Source organism: Rhinopithecus roxellana, chromosome 6 (assembly GCF_007565055.1).
Source record: "Rhinopithecus roxellana isolate Shanxi Qingling chromosome 6, ASM756505v1, whole genome shotgun sequence".
Taxonomy (NCBI): Eukaryota; Metazoa; Chordata; class Mammalia; order Primates; family Cercopithecidae; genus Rhinopithecus; species Rhinopithecus roxellana.
The window spans coordinates 1,813,546-1,832,861 of NC_044554.1; the positions used below are offsets into that span (position 1 = coordinate 1,813,546).

At 41.9% G+C, this 19,316-nt stretch overlaps 1 protein-coding gene across 2 annotated transcripts in view; it reads right to left on the reverse strand.

Annotated features, from left to right (window-relative positions):
• LOC104675895 (28S ribosomal protein S17, mitochondrial) overlaps positions 1-19,316 on the reverse strand; it is a 70,204-nt gene that overhangs the window by 43,931 nt on the left and 6,957 nt on the right. The window contains exons 2-4 of one of the 2 annotated variants that reach the window (XM_030932171.1): positions 7,205-7,333; positions 1,636-2,086; positions 1,001-1,057 (exon numbers count right to left, since the gene is read on the reverse strand). In XM_030932171.1, the coding sequence (XP_030788031.1) occupies positions 1,001-1,048 (48 nt within the window). In that variant the 5' untranslated portion in view covers positions 1,049-1,057; positions 1,636-2,086; positions 7,205-7,333. Of the gene's footprint in view, positions 1-1,000; positions 1,076-1,635; positions 2,087-7,204; positions 7,334-19,316 lie in introns of both variants that reach the window. The other variant, XM_010380559.2, reaches the window with a different exon arrangement.

Consider the following 19,316-nt stretch of genomic DNA (forward strand, 5'->3'; position numbering starts at 1 on the left):
GGAAATGATACTTGTGGAGGAATCCTGAGAGTTTTATGATTTTTCTTCAGTGATGTAGTATTGCTAACACCTAATTTGAAAGCAATTTTTCAAAAGTGACAGCATTTATCAATTCCTTCCAAAGCATTAGACTAATTTTCATAGAAACAATTCTTGTTGCACTCATACTCATCAGTTTACATAATACCCAATCAGATTATAGAATCATAACAGATTTAGGCCGGGCGTGGTGGCTCACGCCTGTAACCCCAGCTCTTTGGGAGGCTGAGGTGGGTGGATAACGAGGTCAGGAGATCGAGACCATCCTGGCTAACTCAGTGAAAGCCCTGTCTCTACTAAAAATACAAAAAATTAGCCGGGTGTAGCGGCGGGCGCCTGTAGTCCCAGCTACTTGGGAGGCTGAGGCAGGAGAATCATTTAAACTCAGGAGGCGGAGGTTGCAGTGAGCCAAGATCACACCACTGCACTCTAGCCTGGGCAACAGAGTGAGACTTCGTCTCAAAAAAAAAAAAAAAAAACAGGAATCATAACAGACTTAAACAGGTTTTGGAAGGGTTACAACAGAGGCTTGAGAAACATTAATTTGTGATTGATGTTACCCTCAGGCATACTTATTAATCCCATTAGCTCCAAGCAGTCCTAGGGGCCTGGGCATCAGTCACTGTGTTTACAGAGAGAATGCAAGCATTGTTTAAATTTTAGTGAGCTATTTAACGATGATTAAAAGACAGTCCATTGTTTTCTTTTGTTTTCTTCACAACGTCCAGCACAGGCACGAATCCATGAAATTGAGTCTGGTGAAAATGCTGGAAGGAGGGAAGAGCTAGAAAGAGCTACACAGGTGAATGGAAAACGTGCTGTGGAGAGTGTATCATCTGTCACATGAATCTCCCGGGCTCTGGATTTTTGGGACGCAGTACTTCTGAGAAGTGAAAAAGTAAAAGTGCCCACATTCTGAGAACTGCAATGGAATTTCAGAGGAGAGGAAAACCGAACTTACCTGGGATCTCACCATCTGTGAGCCATCATTCATTTCTTTCTCCTCCATGTTCCCCTCCTGAGAAAAAACAGCATTCTGAGAAGGCATAACCAAGAAAAAAAAGAAGCATCTTGTTAATACATGACATGAAGGCTAAATTTAATCCTGGAGATTCTGCTTTGTGTAGGTATGGCAGACAGTACTGAGAAGCCCTCTAAGACATAAGCCTAAAGGCTGTGACGTCTCTACTTCTCTATGACATGGGGGAATTCAATGCAGAACTGTCTCTCTTCTGGGGTGCAACTCCTTGTGTTGTGGCATAGGGGAGCTCAGGGGCTTTCAGCCCTGGCTAAATACTGGTGGCAACTTGAAAAGAAGCCCTACACTCAGAGATATGGATTTAATTGATCTAGGGTGGGTCTGAGCAACAGCATTTTAAATTGTAAAGTCTCCAAGTGACTCTAAGTGTATATGAGAACTAGTAGGATGAGGCGATGGAGAGGTCATGGGTGAGGGCCCATTCTTACTCTTTACCCCCACAAGGAATGAATTCACCCCAAAGCGAACACTCCAGAGATCTGCCTCTCCTCTCCCCTAAGGTGGTCCTTCCAATATACAAAGGAGACGTCACTATTCTCATTTTTCCACGTGTTTACCTTCCTTTTTGAGTCTCTGGATTCAGTCTTCCACTGGGATTACACCTCTCTGCAGTTCTTAGTTGTAAAGTTGCCAAAGCTCTGCTATCTTCTACATGACAGTCAGGAGACGCACCAGGACCAGTAGCTTCAGCAGCTGGGGCTGCTCTTGAAAGTTGATTTCCAGTACCTTATGGGGAACAGCCACTCCCTGGTACTAAAGGTGCCCCATCTCTGATGAGAGCCTCAGGAGCCAATGGATAGGCACAAGAATGATTTCTGCTTCCAGGGGTGGCCACTCTCAGAATCTTGCCTTGTTTATGCCGAGTTGAGATGTAGGGGCTCTTGAAGGTTGTTATTACCGTTTTTTCCCCTCCCTAAAGGCATCACTTCCTCATGTACAGACTTCACTATGGTATTCAAATCTGTATCCTGGCAGGGATCTTGCAAGATAGAATTTTGGGTTGAAGACCTGTAATGAGATGCACCAGGGTCAGCAGAAGAAATCCAGCAGTCTCACCACCTAGGGGCTTACACAGTCTGTAAAGAGACATACAAACTATTCTTCACACAGACAGAGCACAGTTAGGTGTGGCATTTTCTTTAATCAAAAAGCACTTTTAGAATTTCTCAGATTCACACATTACAAAAGGCAGAGATGTGTACATGTGTCAATGACAACAAATTCAGCCTCAGTCCTTTTTCCTAACCTTTTCCAGAACAGAGAACACATGCTCCCTGCCTTGAAAAACAGTGACTGTTTTCTTTAGAAAGATGGAAAATCATGTGTTTCAACAACAGAGTAAGATTGTATTATTATTTGCTAACAATCATGAAGGAATCATTCTTTTTCTGTTCGCAAAGGTTGACCTGAGAAATCTATTTTAAAATGTTGAATGATGGAAATAAAGAAAGAAGCCATTCTGAGGAGCAATGTTTTAAAAGAGAAAACTGCAGTTCCAGTGAAATGGTCCTGTGAGATGAGGCAGCCATTCATGGCCCAAGCATGGCAGGAATCTAACATTTCAAAACCCCTTCATTAAGAGGCAGACCTTTCAGGAGTGATTTAAAAGCACTTTAAGAAATAGGTTCTTCATTCCCCAAGCATAAGCTTGGAAGAAGCCCCACAGTCAGGAGAAGCAGACGGGTTTTCCCCCAAGATGGGCGACTAGAGATGGCAGAGCCAGTTGTCTGTAGAAAGAACCAAAGTTACAGGTGAGAATGACTGTGGCTGGAGGGGAAGGCCGAGGGAAGAGTGCTGGAACCTGTCAGAGAACCCACGGGTAGAATCTGGGGCACAGTGGAGCCAGGCGTGGTGGCTCATGCCTGTAATCCCAGCACTTTGGGAGGCCGAGGCAGGCAGATCACGTGAGGCCAGGAGTTTGAGACCAGCTAGGGCAACATGATGAAGCCCTGTCTCTACAAAAAATACAAAAATTAGCTGGGTGTGGTGGTTTGCACCTGTAGTCCCAGCTACTTGGGAGGCTGAGGTGGGAGGATCGCTTGAGCCTGTGAGGCAGAGGTTGCAGTGAACCAAGATCATGCCACTGTACTGAAGCCTGGGCGACAGAGTAAGACCCTGTCTTAAAAAACAAAAACAAAACTGAAAAACCCTCAACAAACCAGGCATCAAAGGAACATACCTCAAAATAATAAAAGCCATATATGACAAACCCACAGCCAACATCATATTGAATGGGGAAAGGTTGAAAGCATTCCCCTAAGAACTGGAACAAGACAAGGATGCACATTCTCACCACTCCTATTCAACATAGTAATGGAAGTCCTGGCCACAGCTATCAGGCAAGAGAAAGAAATAAAGGACATTCACACTGGAAAAGAGTAAGTTAAATGATCTCTGTTTGCTGATGACATGATCTTATACCTAGAAAACCCTAAAGATTTGATAAATGACTTCAGTAGAAGTTTCAAGATACAAATGAGTGTACAGTGGCTCATGCCTATAATCCCAGCATTTTGGGAGGCTGAAGTGGGAGGATAGCTTGAGCCTGGGAGTTCAAGACCAGCTTGGGCAACATGACGACACCCTGTCTCTGTTTAAAAAAATACATACACATATATACACACATACATATATATATTTGAAAAATAAGAAAAAAATTAATGTAAAAAAATCAGTAATATTTCAATATACTTATAACGTTCAAGCTGAGAACCAAACCAAGAAGGCAATCCCATTTACAATAGCCACACAAAATTACCTAGGAATACATTTAACCAAAGATGTGAAAGATCTCTATAAGGAGAATTACAAAACACTGATGAAAGAAATGGTAGATGACACAAACAAATGAAAAAACATTCTATGCTCATGGATTTGAAGAATCAATATCATTAAAACGGCCACACTGTTCAAAGCAATCTACAGATTCAACACAATTCCTATCGAATTACCGATGTCATTTTTCACAGAATTAGAAAAAACAATCCTAAAATTCATAGGGAACCAAAAAAGAACCTGAATAATCAAAGCAATCGTAAGCAAAAAGAACAAAGTTAGAGGCATCACATTATGTGACTTCAAATTATACTACAAGGCTACAGTAAACAAAGCAGCACGGTACTGGTACAAAAATTGACACACAGATCAACAGAAAAGAATAGATAAACCATAAGTAAAGCCACGTACCTACAATCAACTGGTCTTTGACAAAGTTAACAAAAATATACATGGGGAAAGGACATCCTATTCAATAAATGGTGCGGGAAAACTCGGATATCCACATGTAGAAGAATGATACTGGATCCCTATCTTTTTTTTTTTTTTTTTTTCCTAAGACGGAGTCTTGCTCTGTTGACCAGGCTGAAGTGCAGTGGCGTGATCTCGGCTCACTGCAACCTCCGACTCCCTGGTTCAAGCGATTTATCCTGCCTCAGCCTCCCGAGTAACTGGGATTACAGGCACATGCCACCATGCCCAGCTAATTTTTTTGTATTTTTTAGTAGAGACAGGGTTTCACCATGTTGGCCAGGATGGTGTCAATCTCCTGACCTCGTGATCTACCCGCCTCAGCCTCCCAAAATGCTGGGATTACAGGCATGAGCCATCGCGCCAGCCAGGACCCCTATCTTTTACCATCTACAAAAATTAACTCAAGATGTATTACATTAAGACCTAAGCATAAGACCTGAAACTATAAGAAACCTGGAAGAAAACCTAGGAAAAACTCTTCTGGACATTGGCCCAGGCAAAGAATTTATGACTAAGACCTCAAAAGCAAATGCAACAAAAGCAAAGATAAAGAACTGGGACTTAAATTAAGAAGCTTCTGCACTGCAAAAGAAATTTTCAACACAATAAACAACAGGAGAAAACATTTGCAAACCATGCATCTGACAAAGGACTAATATCTAGAATCTATAAGAAACTCAACAAGAAAAAAAAAAAAAACAATCGCATCAAAAAGTGGGACATACAAGCAGCCAACAAACATATGAGACAATGCTTAACATCACTCATCAACAGCGAAATGCAAATTCAAACCACAAGCAGATACCATCTCACACCAGTCAGAATGGCTATGATTAAAAAGTCAAAAAACAACAGATGTTGGCCGGGCATGGTGGCTCACGCCTGTAATCCTAGCACTTTGGGAGGCCAAGGCAGGTGGATCATGAGGTCAGGAGTTCGAGACCAGCCTGACCAACATGGTGAAACCCCGTCTCTACTAAAAATACAAAAATTAGCCAGGCATGGCGGCGCATGCCTGTAATCCCAGCTATTCAGGAGGCTGAGACAGGAGAATTGCTTGAACCCGGGAGATGGAGGTTGCAGTGAGCTGAGACTGCAATACTGTACTCCAGCCTTGACGACATAGAGAGACTCCGTCTCAAAAAAAAAAAGGATGTTTGTGAGGATGGAGAGAAGTGGGAACATGTACACACTGCTGGTGGGAATGTAAATTAGTACAACCTCAATGAAAAACAGCACAGAGATTTCTCAAAGAACTAAAAATAGAATTACCATTCAACCCAGCAATCCCACTATTGGGTACCTATCCAAATATACATAAATTATTACATAAAAAAAGACACCTGTACTTGTATGTTTATCACAGCACCATTCACAACAGCAAAGTCATGGAATCAACCTCAGTGTCCACCAATGGATGATTCAATGAAGAAAATGTAATATATATACAACATGGAATACTAGGCAGTCATAAAAAATAATGAAATCATGCCTTTTGCAGCAACATGGATGGAGCTGGAGGCCGTTATCCTAGGTGAAATAACGCAGAAACACAAAATCAAAGACTGCACATTCTGACTTGTAAGTAGGAGCTAAACAACGGGTGCATGTGGACATACAGAGCGGAACAATAGACACTGGGGACTCCAAAAGGAGGGAGGATGGGACAGGGGTTACCGTTGAAAGATTACCTACCAGGTGCAATGTTCACTACTGGAATGATGCGTACATCAGAAACCCAGACCTCATCGCTATGCAACATGTCTATGTAACAAACCTGCACGTGGCATACCATACAGCCACAAAAAACAATGAAATCATATCTTCTGCAGAAACATGAATGAACTGACTTCAGGATGAAGCCCTTTAATGAACACAGGACAAAGAAAGTATCTGCAGTTTCCAGGGCCTAATATTTAAATACATGAAAGGCAGGCACAACTGGAAGGCAGTATACCTAGTTATTTAAAAATCAAAAATCTCACTTCTATATTTAATCCCCAGTCCCCAAAAAGAAGGAAACACCACAATACCAGGCTATGCAATGCATCCACAGTGCTCCTTGCTACAAACGCTTTCAAAAAGGCCAATGAAGTTTTACACTTTTCTCAGCAAAAATGCCAACATAGGAAGCAAACAGGGAAAGAACATATTTAAAAAGGGCTGGCTAAAAAAATTCCCAGAAACAGGATCTAAAAGAGAAAAAAAGTGGAGAAGATTTCCTTGCTCCAGAAAACGTGATAACCTAAATATAGGCTTTTAATTAAGCTGATTTCTGACCACAGAGCTCTAACATAAAAAGTCTTTCCAAATCTCTTAGCAGATTTCAGCCGGGACAAACCTAAAATAGGTCTCCTCTTCAGGTTGTCTGGTTCTAAAACCAGCTTTTCCCCCCTAATTGTGCATGCAAATGAATTACTTTACATTTCAAAGGACCCCGGTTTGGCTACTGCTGCTTATGACCACCGCGTGTTAGGTGGGTCCACTTTCCCAGATATTTACAAGAGGATGCCCCATAAGTGTCATACACAAACCCAGCTGGTGATGGTCACAAATGTAAAACCAAGTCCCAATCCCCAAAAATAAAACACAGCTGCAATCTTAAAAGCATGCTCTATAAAATGAGACCATAGGTGCCACACTGCCAATCCCTTACTCCAACCTCCTGTCCCGAGGCAGAGGCAGAAAAACTTTGACCCAAACTTTCTGCTGTGACAGAAGCAGAAAAAAAAGAAGGCAGTTCTCTGCAGATATCTTGACCTGAATCTCCTGTCCAAAGCCCTCACTCTTAAGGAAAAGGGAAGATTTGAAAAACAGCCCAAATAATGTCTACAACTTCACCCAAATAGTGGGAGGTCTGAATTCAGGAGAACTTACCAAAAATACCTGGTGGGACTGCTGAAGGCGGGGAGTTCATGCTGGTGCCAAGCGCCACTTTCAAAGAGAAACACCAGTGGTGGGTGAGAGTCACTCTCAATCCTGCCTCCTTACACCAGGTATGTTGACCTAAAAGGAAGAAGTTGAGGCAAAGTTAATCTAAGTAGACAGCTTATTTGGGCCAAGCTTGAGGACTTCAACTTGGGAGCACAGATTCAAGTTGCCATGAATATACACTCTGATTAACAGCAGTTATAAGTGGATGATTTTTTTTTTTTTTTTTGAGACGGAGTCCCGCTCTGTCGCCCAGGCTGGAATGCAGTGCGATCTCGGCTCATTGTAACCTCTGCCTCCCAGGTTCAAGCGATTTTTCTGCCTCAGCCTCTTGAATAGCAGGGACTACAGGTATGCACCACCGCGCCTGGCTAATTTTTGTATTTTTAGTAGAGACGGGGTTTCATCATATTGGCCAGGATGGTCTTGAACTCCTGACCTGGTGATCCACCTGTCCCAGACTCCCAAAGTGCTGGGATTACAGGCATGAGCCACAGCGCCCGGCCCTAAGTGGATTTTTAAAGGAAAATAACGAGCAGTTCCTGAGTTGTTTACCAAAAATCTACATCAAAATCACATAAGGTATTGATTGGCTATACATTGTTTTTACATCATAAATTCCAGGAATGTGAAGATAATGGGTGAGTTTGGAACAAAATGACTCTAAACAAGTGCGCCCTGCATGGGTGCAGTGGGGCGATGTTCTGCACCCAGGGTGCAGAACAGCTCAGATTGATCCATTTTTCTTTTCAGTACAAACTGAAGAGGGCTCCAGAGATTATCTAATTGTAGTTTTCCCAAAGCGTGCTAAATTAGTATTTTATATCTGTTACATTGGTTCCAGAACCCCCATGGATACCAAAATCCATGCCTAAGGAATACCAGTGAAGCTCACTGCCTGTGCAGTAGTTCTGTCTGAGCTGTGGGTTAAACACACTTGCAGTGATTTTAAAATACACAGATGTAAATACATAGACGTCCAGGTTCCACCCAAGAGCTCTTAAGTCAGAATCTGCAGAGGTGAAATCTGCCATCTACATATTTTTTAAATGCCCCACAAGTGATTTTGATCCAAGCCAGAGTTCAGAACAACTACTGGAGCCTTTCATTTCCTTGACTTCCTCAACCTCAATGTTTTTCACTATCTTTCTACTTCAGTCACCCACTTCGGAGGTCACGCCCCTTCTGAAATCTTTCTTACCTTAGAAAGCACTAGACAGTGGGATCTAGACTGGATGGATAGGGAAGAAAGAAGACAAGAGTGGCTTAAAAGGAAAGAAATTAGGCTGGGCGCGGTGCCTCACACCTGTAATCCAGCACTTTGGGAAGATGAGATGGGCGGATCATTGAGGTCAGTTCAAGATCGGCCTGATCAACATGGTGAAACCCCGTCCCTACTAAAAGTATAAAAATTAGCCAGGTATGGTGGTGCATGCCTGTAATCCCAGCTACTCAGGAGGCTGAGGCACAAGAAATGCTTGAGCTGAGGGAGTGGAGATTGCAGTGAGCAGAGATCAAGCCACTGCACTCCAGCCTGGGTGACAGAGTGAGACCCTGTCTCAAAATAATAATAATTTAATCTCTCCAACATTAAAAACTCACTGGCCACACACACCTTTTGCAACTACCATCCTCTCTTTTTTTCAAGGTCACAACTCTTCAAAAAATTGTCAATACTTTCTCTACTTCCTCATCACCCATTTCTCAGTTCTCTATAATCTGGCTTTTGTTCTGCCCTCAGTACTCTGCTGAAACTGCTCTGGTTATGACCACCAAAAACCTTTATGTTGTTCATGCAATGGACCTCATTACTTCTTTCTTTCTCTCTCTTTCTCTCTCTTTCTCCCCTTCCTCCCTCCCTCTCTCTCTCTCTCTCTCTTTCTTTCTTTCTTTGAGTCTGGCTCTGTTGTCCTGCCTAGGGTGCAGTGGTGTGATCTTACCTCGCTGCAACCTCTGCCTCAACCTCTGCCTCCTGGACCCAAGCCATCCTCCCACTTCAGCCTCCCAAGTAGCTGGGACTACAGGTATATGCTACCACACCTGGCTAATTTTAGTAGAGGTGAGTTTTCATCATGTTGCCAAGGCTGGTCTCAAACTCCTTAGCTCAAGTGATCCACCCACCTCAGCCTGGTGCTGGGATTACAGGTGTGAGCCACCAGGCCTGGCCTGACCTCATTACTGCTTCCAAGACAGTATCTGATACTGGTGACTGGTGACTCTTGCTTTACTTTCACTGTCTCTCTCAGGGAGCTGTGATCTAATCTCTTTTCCTTTGCCTGCCTTTTCCGTGTTGCTGCTTCTTAGGTTTTCCCAAGATCTACTCTTGTTTCTCTGTAGTTGACTTACAGGGATCTTAAAAAGACAAAAACCTGATTGTATCAGTCCCACAACTTAAAATTATTCAGGGCATCCTGCCACTCTTAGGTTGGAGTAGAAAGCCATAAAGAATCCTATGACTGACTGCTTTCTGCTCTCTGCAGTCACTCTCCTGTTTGCTCGAGGCTTCATTCACACTGACCCGCTTTTAGGTGCTGAAACGTGCCATGCGCCCTCCCTCCACCCCCATGACAACATCTACTTCTTTTTCAGGTCTCAGGGAAGATTTTGACATCATAGACCAGGTGAGGTTGCTCATTTACATATTCCTTTTCCAGGTAGCATTTTTTTCCTCTCTCTTTTTTTTAGACACAGTCCAGCTCTGTTGCCCAGGCTAGTGTGCAGGGGTGCAATCTCAGCTCACTACAACCTCTGCCTCTAGGTTCAAACGATTCTCCTGCCTCAGCCTCCCGAGTAGCTGGGATTACAGGTGTGTGCCACACCTGGCTAATTTTTGTATTTTTAGCAGAGACAGGGTTTCACCATATTGGTCAGTCTGGTCTTGAACTCCTGACCTCAAGTGATTCTCCCGCCTTGGCCTCCCAAAGTGCTAGGATTACGGGTGTGAGCCACCACACCTGGCCATGGGTAGCATTTTTTTTTCATCGCTGTAATTATTTGTCTAATAACCCATCTTTATACCTCACCACTGTGTTTTGTTAATCCCCATGACGGTAGGAACCTGGTCTATCTGGTTAACTATTCTATTAATATTTTCAGTGTCCAGTGCCTGGCACATAAAAGGCACTTAATAAATATTTGCTACATTTGTAAATGAAAGGATTCTGGTGTTTCCTTTTCTTTTTTTAATTTTTTAAAAACTTTAAATTTTAAACCCATTTTAGACTTACAGGAAAGTTGCAAAATAGTGGAGTTCCTGTATACCACTCACTCTGCTTGTCCTAATGTTAACAGTTTACAAAACCACAGTATCATGTGCAAAACCAGGATATTAACACTGGAACTTTGTTTTTTTTTTGAGATGGAGTTTTGCTCTTGTTGTCCAGGCTGGAATGCAACAGCACGGTCTTGGCTCACTGTAATCTCCATCTCCCTGGTTCAAGAGATTCTCCTGCCTCAGCCTTCCAAGTAGCTGGGATTACAGGCACCCACCACCACACCTGGCTACGGGTACAACATTATTAACTGAAATTATTCACATTTCACTAACGTTCTTTCTCCACTAATGTTCTTTCTCTGATCTAGAATACACACTGCATTCAGTTTTATTTTTCCTTAGTTTCCTCCAATCTGTAATAGTTTCTTAGGCTGTCTTTCATGAGCTTGACACTTTTTAAAAAGATTGAAAAGCATTTTAAGATGTTACATATATTTAAGAGATAGGGCAAAAATGGAGAGATATAGGTTATATGCCTGAGCATCAAGCCTGAGAGACCACCTCCCTGTTCAGGCCCAGGCTCTGGAGTTCATTCCCATCAATGCCATTTTGATTGTGTAGTAAGATGAAAATTTGTCTATAGTTGGGGTGACAAGAGAAATTCACACACTTATGTTTCAAATAGCAAGGTGATGAAGTAAATTATAACAGCATGACAATGCAGGAGCAAGTAACCAATAGATTAACATTACACTTTGTCTATTAAATGCTTCAGTGCCCTTGTATACTTACCAATGATTTAAATGGTTTAATAAACACCTAGTTTTACTACACTTTGTACTAGAATAATCTCAAAGATACAATATAATGTATTTTAGCAAAAGAGTAAAATCCTATCAGTTTTCTATTCCTTTTTATATATTGACATTCTTATTTTATTCTTATTTTTTTGAGATGAAGTCTCACTCTGTCACCCAGGCTAGAGTGCAGTGGTGCAACCTCAGCTCACTGCAACCTCTGCCTCCCAGGTTCGAGTGATTTTCCTGCCTCAGCCTCCTGAGCAGCTGGGATTACAGGCACACGTCACCAAGCCTGGCTAATTTTTGTATTTTTAGTAGAGACGAGGTTTTGCCATGTTGACCAGGCTGGTCTCGAACTCCTGACCTCAGGTGATCTGCCTGCCTTGGCCTCCCAAAGTGCTGGGATTGCAGGCATGAGCCACTGTGCTCAGTCATATTGACATTCGTAATTGTCATGTCAGTTGATGCAGCAAACTACATGTCATGTGTTAGTAAGTGATACAAAGGTTTGCTCTGTAGATAATAAGCTGCACCATGGCTGCAGTAAAATCATAATATGTGATCTGTTTAATGAAGGTTAAATCCCTTGTGTTCACTTAACTCAGGAGCAGCCAAATGTAAGAGGTAAATTGGGCAAGGGGTGGAGGGTTGGTGGGTGCAGAGCTTCCATGCCCTCTCTGGGCATGGCAACCTCCAGACCTGTATGTGTTCACCAATCTGGAAGTTCTCCAGACTCCTTTTTTTAGTGTTTCTATCGAGGCTGCATTATATAGTCAAGATTGATTAAACTACTGGACATTGGTAACTTTAATATTTTTTTAAATTTCTAATTGACAAATAGTAATTGTATATATTTATAGAGTACAATGTGATGCATTAATATATATTTACATTGTTGATGTGGTTTGGCTGTGTCCCCACCCAAATCTCATCTTGAATTCCCACATGTTGTGGGAGGGACCCAGTGGGAGGTAACTGAATCATGGGGGCAGGTCTTTTCCATACTGTTCTCATGATAGTGAATAAGTCTCATGAGATCTTATGGCTTTACAAGCTAGAGTTTCTCTGCATAAGCGCGCGCTCTCTCTCTCTCTCTCTCTCTCTCTCTCTCTCTCTCTCTCTCTCTCTCTCTCTGCCTGCTGCCATCCATGTAAGATGTGACTTGCTCCTCCTTGCCTTCCACCATGATTGTGAGTCCTCCCCAGTCACTTGGAACTGTAAATCCATTAAACCTCTTTCTTTTGTAAACTGCCCAGTCTTGGGTATGTCTTTATCAGCAGCGTGAAAACAGACTAATACACATTGTGGAACAGCCAATTATCATATCTGTCACCTCATATACTTTTCAATTATTTGTGGTGAAAACATTTAAAATCTACTCTTTTAGTAATTTTGAAATATACAATGCATTATCAGCCAGACGCAGTGGCTCAGGCCTGTAATCCCAGCACTTTGGGAGGCCGAGGTGGGCGGATCACTTGAGGTCAGGAGTTTGAGACCAGCCTGGGCAACATGTTGAAACCCCATCTCAAAGAGAAAAGAAAAGAAAGAAAAGAAAACAAAAGAAACCAAAAGAAAGAGAAAAGAAAACAATGCATTGTTATTTTATTATTTTAGTCATCATTCTGTGGCATAGATCACTAAAGCTTATCCCTTCTGTCTCACTGAAACTTTGTACCCTTTGGTCAACATCTCTCTAGCCCCCTGCCACACAGCCCCAGATTCTAGTAACAACCATTCCACTCTATACAAGTTCAACATTCTTAGAGTCCACGTTTTTTTTTTTGTTTGTTTGTTTGTTTTTTTTTTGAGGCGGAGTCTCGCTCTGTCGCCCGGACTGGAGTGCAGTGGCCGGATCTCAGCTCACTGCAAGCTCCGCCTCCCAGGTTTACGCCATTCTCCTGCCTCAGTCTCCCGAGTAGCTGGGACTACAGGCGCCCGCCACCTCGCCCGGCTAGTTTTTGTATTTTTAGTAGAGACGGGGTTTCACCGTGTTAGCCAGGATGGTCTTGATCTCCTGACCTCGTGATCCACCCGTCTTGGCCTCCAAAAGTGCTGGGATTACAGGCTTGAGCCACCGCGCCCGGCCTAGAGTCCACGTTTTAAGTAAGATCATGCAGTTTCTGTTTTTCTGTGCTTGGCTTATTTCACTTAATACAATGTCCTCTAGGTTCATCTATGTTGTCATGAATAATATAATTTCCCTCTTTTTGAAGGCTGAATAGTATTCCATTGTGTATATATACCACATTCTTTTTTTTTTTGAGACAGAGTCTCGCTCTGCTGCCCAGGCTGGAGTGCAGTGGTTCGATCTCGGCTCACTGCAACCTCCACCTCCCAGGTGCAAGCAATTCTCCTGCCTCAGCCTCCTGAGTAGCAGGGATTACTGACATGTGCTGCCATGCCCAGTTAATTTTTGTATTTTTAGTAAAGACGGGGTTTCACCATATTAGTCAGGTTGATCTCAAACTCCTGACCTCGTGATCCACCCACCTTGGCTTCCCAAAGTGCTTGGATTATAGGGCTAAGTCACCGTGCCTGGTGACCACTTTTTTTTTTTTTTTTTTTTTTTTTTTGACACGTCGTAGTCTCGCTCTGTCGCCCAGGCTGGAGTGCAGTGGCCGGATCTCAGCTCACTGCAAGCTCTGCCTCCCAGATTCACGCCATTCTCCTGCCTGAGCCTCCCGAGTAGCTGGGACTACAGGCGCCCGCCACCTCGCCAGCTAGTTTTTTGTATTTTTTAGTAGACACGGGGTTTCACCGGGTTAGCCAGGATGGTTATGATCTCCTGACCTCGTGATCCGCCTGTCTCGGCCTCCCAAAGTGCTGGGATTACAGGCTTGAGCCATCGCGCCCGTCCGGTGACCACATTTTTTAAATCCATTCATCCAGTGGACATCTAGGTTGCTTCCATATCTTGACTACAGTGAATAATGTTGCAATAAACATAGGAGTACAGATATCTCTTTGGCATACCCATTTCAATTCCTTTGAATATATACTCAGGTCCTGGTGTGGTGGCTCACACCTGTAATCCCAGCACTTTGGGAGGCTGAGGTGGGGTGGATCATCTGAGATCAGGAGTTCAAGACCAGCCTGGCCAACATGGTGAAGCCCTATCCCTAATATAAACACAAAAATTGGCGGGGTGTGGTGTGGTGCATGTCTGCAATTCCAGGTGCTTGAGAGGCTGAGGCACAAGAATCACTTGAACCTGGGAGGCAGAGGTTGCAGTGAGCTGAAATCGTGCCACTGCACTCCAGGCTGGCTGATGGAATGATACTCTGTCTCAAAAAAAAAAAAAAAAAAAAAAAAAAAACCAGAAGTGGAACTGCTGGATCATATGGTAGTTTGATTGTTTTTACTTTTATTTTTATTTGAGATGGAGTCTCGCTCTGTCACCCAGGCGGGAGTGCAGTGGCGCCATCTCAGCTCACTGCAACCTCCACCACCTGGTTCAAGCAATTCTGCATCTCAGCCTCTGATTTTTTGTTTTTTGAGGAACTCCTGTAGTTTGCTGTGATGGCTGTATTAATTTACATTCCCACAAACAGTGCATAAGTGTTCCCTTTTCTCCACACTCTCACCAATACTTGTTATCTTCTGTCTTTTTGATAATAAGCCATTCTAAAAGGGGCAAGTGCTCTCTTATTGTGGTTTTAATCTGCATTTCCATCATGATCAGTGATAAGCATTTTTTCATATCTCGGATGGCCATTTGTATGTTGTCGTTTTTTAGAAATAAATGGGAAAATTTGAATTTAATTTTCTATGAATGAGAATGTCTATTCAGGACATTTGTCCATCTTAAAATTGGGTTACTTGTTTTCTCGTTATTGAGTTCCTTATATATTTTGGATATTAGTCCCGGATATGGCTTGGATTTGTGTCCCCCACCCAAATCTCATGTTGAATTGGAAGGCGACTGGATCACAGGGTGGATTTCCCTCTTGCTGTTCTCGTGATGAGTGAATTCTCATGAGATCTGATGGTTTAAAAGCATGTGGCACTTTGCACTCTCTCCTCCCGCCACATGAAGAAGGTCCTTGCTTCCCCTTGGCCTTCTGCCATGCTTGTAAGTTTCCTGAGGCCTCCCAGTCATGCTTACTGTACAGCCTATGGAACTGTGAGTCAATTAAACCTCTTTTCTTCATAAATTACTCAGTCTCAGGTAGTTCTTTATTAGCAGTGTGAGAACAGACTAATACAGTCCCTTATCAGATGTATCATTTGCAAACATTTTCTCCCAATCTTCAGTTTTTCTCTTCATTTATTGATTGTTTCCTTTGCTGTGTAAAGCTTTTTAGGTTGACGCAAACCTATTTGTTTACTTTTGCATTTGTGGTCATATCCGCAAGAAATCTGTGTCTAGACAAATGTCATGAAGCATTTTCCTCTCTGGTAGTTTTATAGCTTCAGGTCTTCTGTTTAAGTCCTTAGTCCATTTTGAGTTGATTGTCCATTGGTGATTAACTCTATTTTTCAACCCCTCTCTTCTCCTCAGAGGTGGGGTGGGGTTTGGGGTTGGGACTTCAAGTTCAACCCTCTAATTACAAGGTAAGTTCCTTTAGCCACCAGCCTCCATCCTGAAGCTACGTAGGAACTTGGAGTCACCAGTCATCTCATTGGTTATGAATAGCAAAAGATGCTTCTATCATCCCTATCACTCAGAAAATGATGAGGGTTTTAGGAGCTCTGCGGCAGGAACTGGACATGAAGATCTACTCTATACGATGTCAATATGTCTACGATGTTTACAATGTCAACATGTTCACAATATCAATATGTCTCATTAATGGTAATATGGCTCATTAATGGCAATATGTCTCATTAACGGTAATATTGACCATTATCACTTGGTCAAGGTGGTGTCTACTAGGTTTCTCTATGGTAAAAGTTACTATCTTTCCTTTTGTTGCTAATAAATATCCTGGGGAAGATACTTTAAGGCTACCTACAGGACGGACGGCTCATGCCTGTAATTCTAACACTTTGGGAGGTGGAAGTGGGAGGATGGCTTGAGCCTAGGAGTTTGAGACCAGCCTAGGCAACATAGTGAGACCTTCATTATGAAAAAAAAAAAGAAAAAAATAGCTGGGTTTGGTGGTGAGTGTCTGTAGTCCCAGCTATTTGGGAGGCTGAGGTGAGAGGGTTGCTTGAGCCTGGAAGGTGGAGGCTACAGTGAGCTGTGATCATGCCACTGCACTCTAGCGAGCCATGATCACACCACTGCATTCCACCCTCGGTGAAAGAGTGAGACCCTGTCTCAAAAAAAAAAAAAAAAGAAAGAAAAAAGATTATGTGTACATCTTGCTTCTCAAACCCATTAATTACATCATCAGTGTATCTCATCTCATCTGCAACAATTATTAATGTGGTGTTTACCTAATGGTGTTCTTCTATTTCCCTCTTACTAATTTAGTATTGGAATTTTTCCATAAGGAAAAGCTGCTTCTTATCCCCTATTCATTTGTTTATTAGATTATTTGTTTATATCTATAGAGACTCATGAATATTTATTATATTCTATGAGTTAAAAGTCAAATACTTTTATTATTTATTTTATTGCACAAATTGTTCCAGCTTTGGCCATTACGAGACTCATGTGTTATTTCAACCAGGATTTCTCCATTCTTAAGCACTTTCTCATTTCCTGGCAATGTAAGATGTTTCAGGCTCTTGCATTTTTCCTGCCCAGCCCTGGAATCAACCGTTTCTCCAAAGTGCCCTGGTTCCTTTTACTGGAGAAGAGGACTTAGAAACAAAGATTTGGGTGCTAGGTGTGCTTATTGCTACTGGGGTATCATTGCTTCTAGGCCCTCTTAGCAGACATAGCTAGGAAATATATAATGTATATATATATATATATATATACACACACACACGCACATACTAACCATGTATATACACACATCGATTACATGTGTGTTTATGTGTATATACGTATATATATACACATACATATATATTAAATACCATGAGTTCATACTGATATCTGATTCCAATCTAATACCACAAGGTTCACTTTAGTCTTCCCTTTTTCCTTACTGGTAACTTCCTTCTTCAACAGTAAAAAATTGGTGGCTCTCATTATCTACTTATTTGTTCAATTGTGATATACATATAACATAGTTTTATAATAGAGTTGCTAACTCATACCCTTGTGAGAAACACAATTACTGACTTGATTACAGCATTTATGTGGAATTCTTTTCATCTTTAGCCTTACAGTACCCAGCTAAGATACTGTTTCCTGAAGTTATTTAAGGCTAGTTCTTTTCTTCCTCACCTCTTTCAGTGTGGTTACATCCTTCCTTTGTAATGCAGTTAGGTCCAATTTATTAGTGTTTAATAGTCTCCTCTATTTTTTATTGTATTTATTCTCAGGTGGTTTCTCTCATTGCCTTGGTTTCACTGCTCATCCTTTCTGAGCTACAGAAAAACATACAAATGTAACCACCCTCCTGGACAACCCCAGGTAGATGTCCCTCATATTTCTCAAGCCTAACATATCCAAAACTCATTGTCTCTCAAGTCTCTTGCCATTAATGTGCCATGCAGTAAGGCAGGTCAGAATGGTGACTCCACACCAAACCAAATGGGTTTGATTCCCAGCTCCATGACTTTAGCTGTATGAGTCTGGTTGGGTAAATTACTCAACCTCTCCAGCCTTCCATTTCCTCATCTATAAAACTAGGAATAATAGTATCTACCCGTGGGTTTGTTGTGAGGATTAAGGAAGAGCGAAATGTGTAAATATTTAGAATATAACAGCACAGGCCAGGCGCAATGGCTCACACCTGTAATCCCAGCACTTTGGGAGACCAAGGCAGGTGGATCACCTGAGGTCGGGAGTTCGAGACCAGCCTCACCAACATGGAGAAACCCCGTCTCTACTAAAAATAGAAAATTAGCCAGGCGTGGTGGTGCATGCCTGTAATCCCAGCTACTCAGAAGGCTGAGGCAGGAGAATCGCTTGAACCCAGTAGGTGGAGGTTACAGTGAGCCGAGGCCATGCCAATGCACTCCAGCCCGGGCAATAAGAGCAAAACTGTCTCCAAAAAAAAAAAGAATATAACACCACATAACAAGCAGTAGATAGAGAGATATATCTTAATTCTAACTCTTCTATCATATTCCCCATCTCAGTGAATAGCAACACCAAGCCTGAAACCTGAATGGCATCCTGAGCTCCCTCGTTCTTCCTTAGGCTCTCTATCTAATCAATGTCACATTCTGGTATATGTATTCCCTTCAGTATCTCGTGAATGTTTCTGGTCTTAATCTTCATGTCTAGTACGTTGGTTCAGCCACCATCATCTCTCACTTTGATTACTGCCATTCCCATCTAAGTTGTCTCCTTGACTTTAGTCTAACCTTTTCGTCATACTGCAGCCAGAGTGATCTTTCCTATACCCCTCTCTATCATGGAAATATCCTCATTTTACTTTTTGGCAAATATTAAAACACAAATTTTAGTAAATATTAAAAAAAATGAAAATCACCTATAATATCTCCTAGAGATAACCAGTTACCTTATTTTCAGGATTTATCCTTTCAGGCTTTTTCCATGTATACACACACAAGGATACACATGCATATATTATTAAATGTATAATTTTCTTTTTAGAAATCTACATTTTAATTGACAATATTGTGGATCTCACTTCATGACAGAAAACAAAAGTGAAAACATTCATTTTCTTAATAGATTCATAATATATTCCTTTGCATGGAATAACCAAAATTTATTTCATTATTAATAGACCTTTGGGTTGTTTTCTTGCTTGCTTGCTTGCTTTTATAGACAATAGCAAACACTTGTTAGACATACAGTTTTTGAATGATTTTGCCTGATTAGTTCCTTAGGAAAAGTGTCATTGTAGGGTCAAAGAAAAGGCAAAGCACTGTCCAGGAAGGTTGTATCAATTTATATACTCATCACTGATATATGAGACCATTAACCATGTCAGGCTTTGTTCTTTCGAAATTCATAAACATATTTACACTGAGACAGAAATTTTTATATTTTTAGCTTTATTTT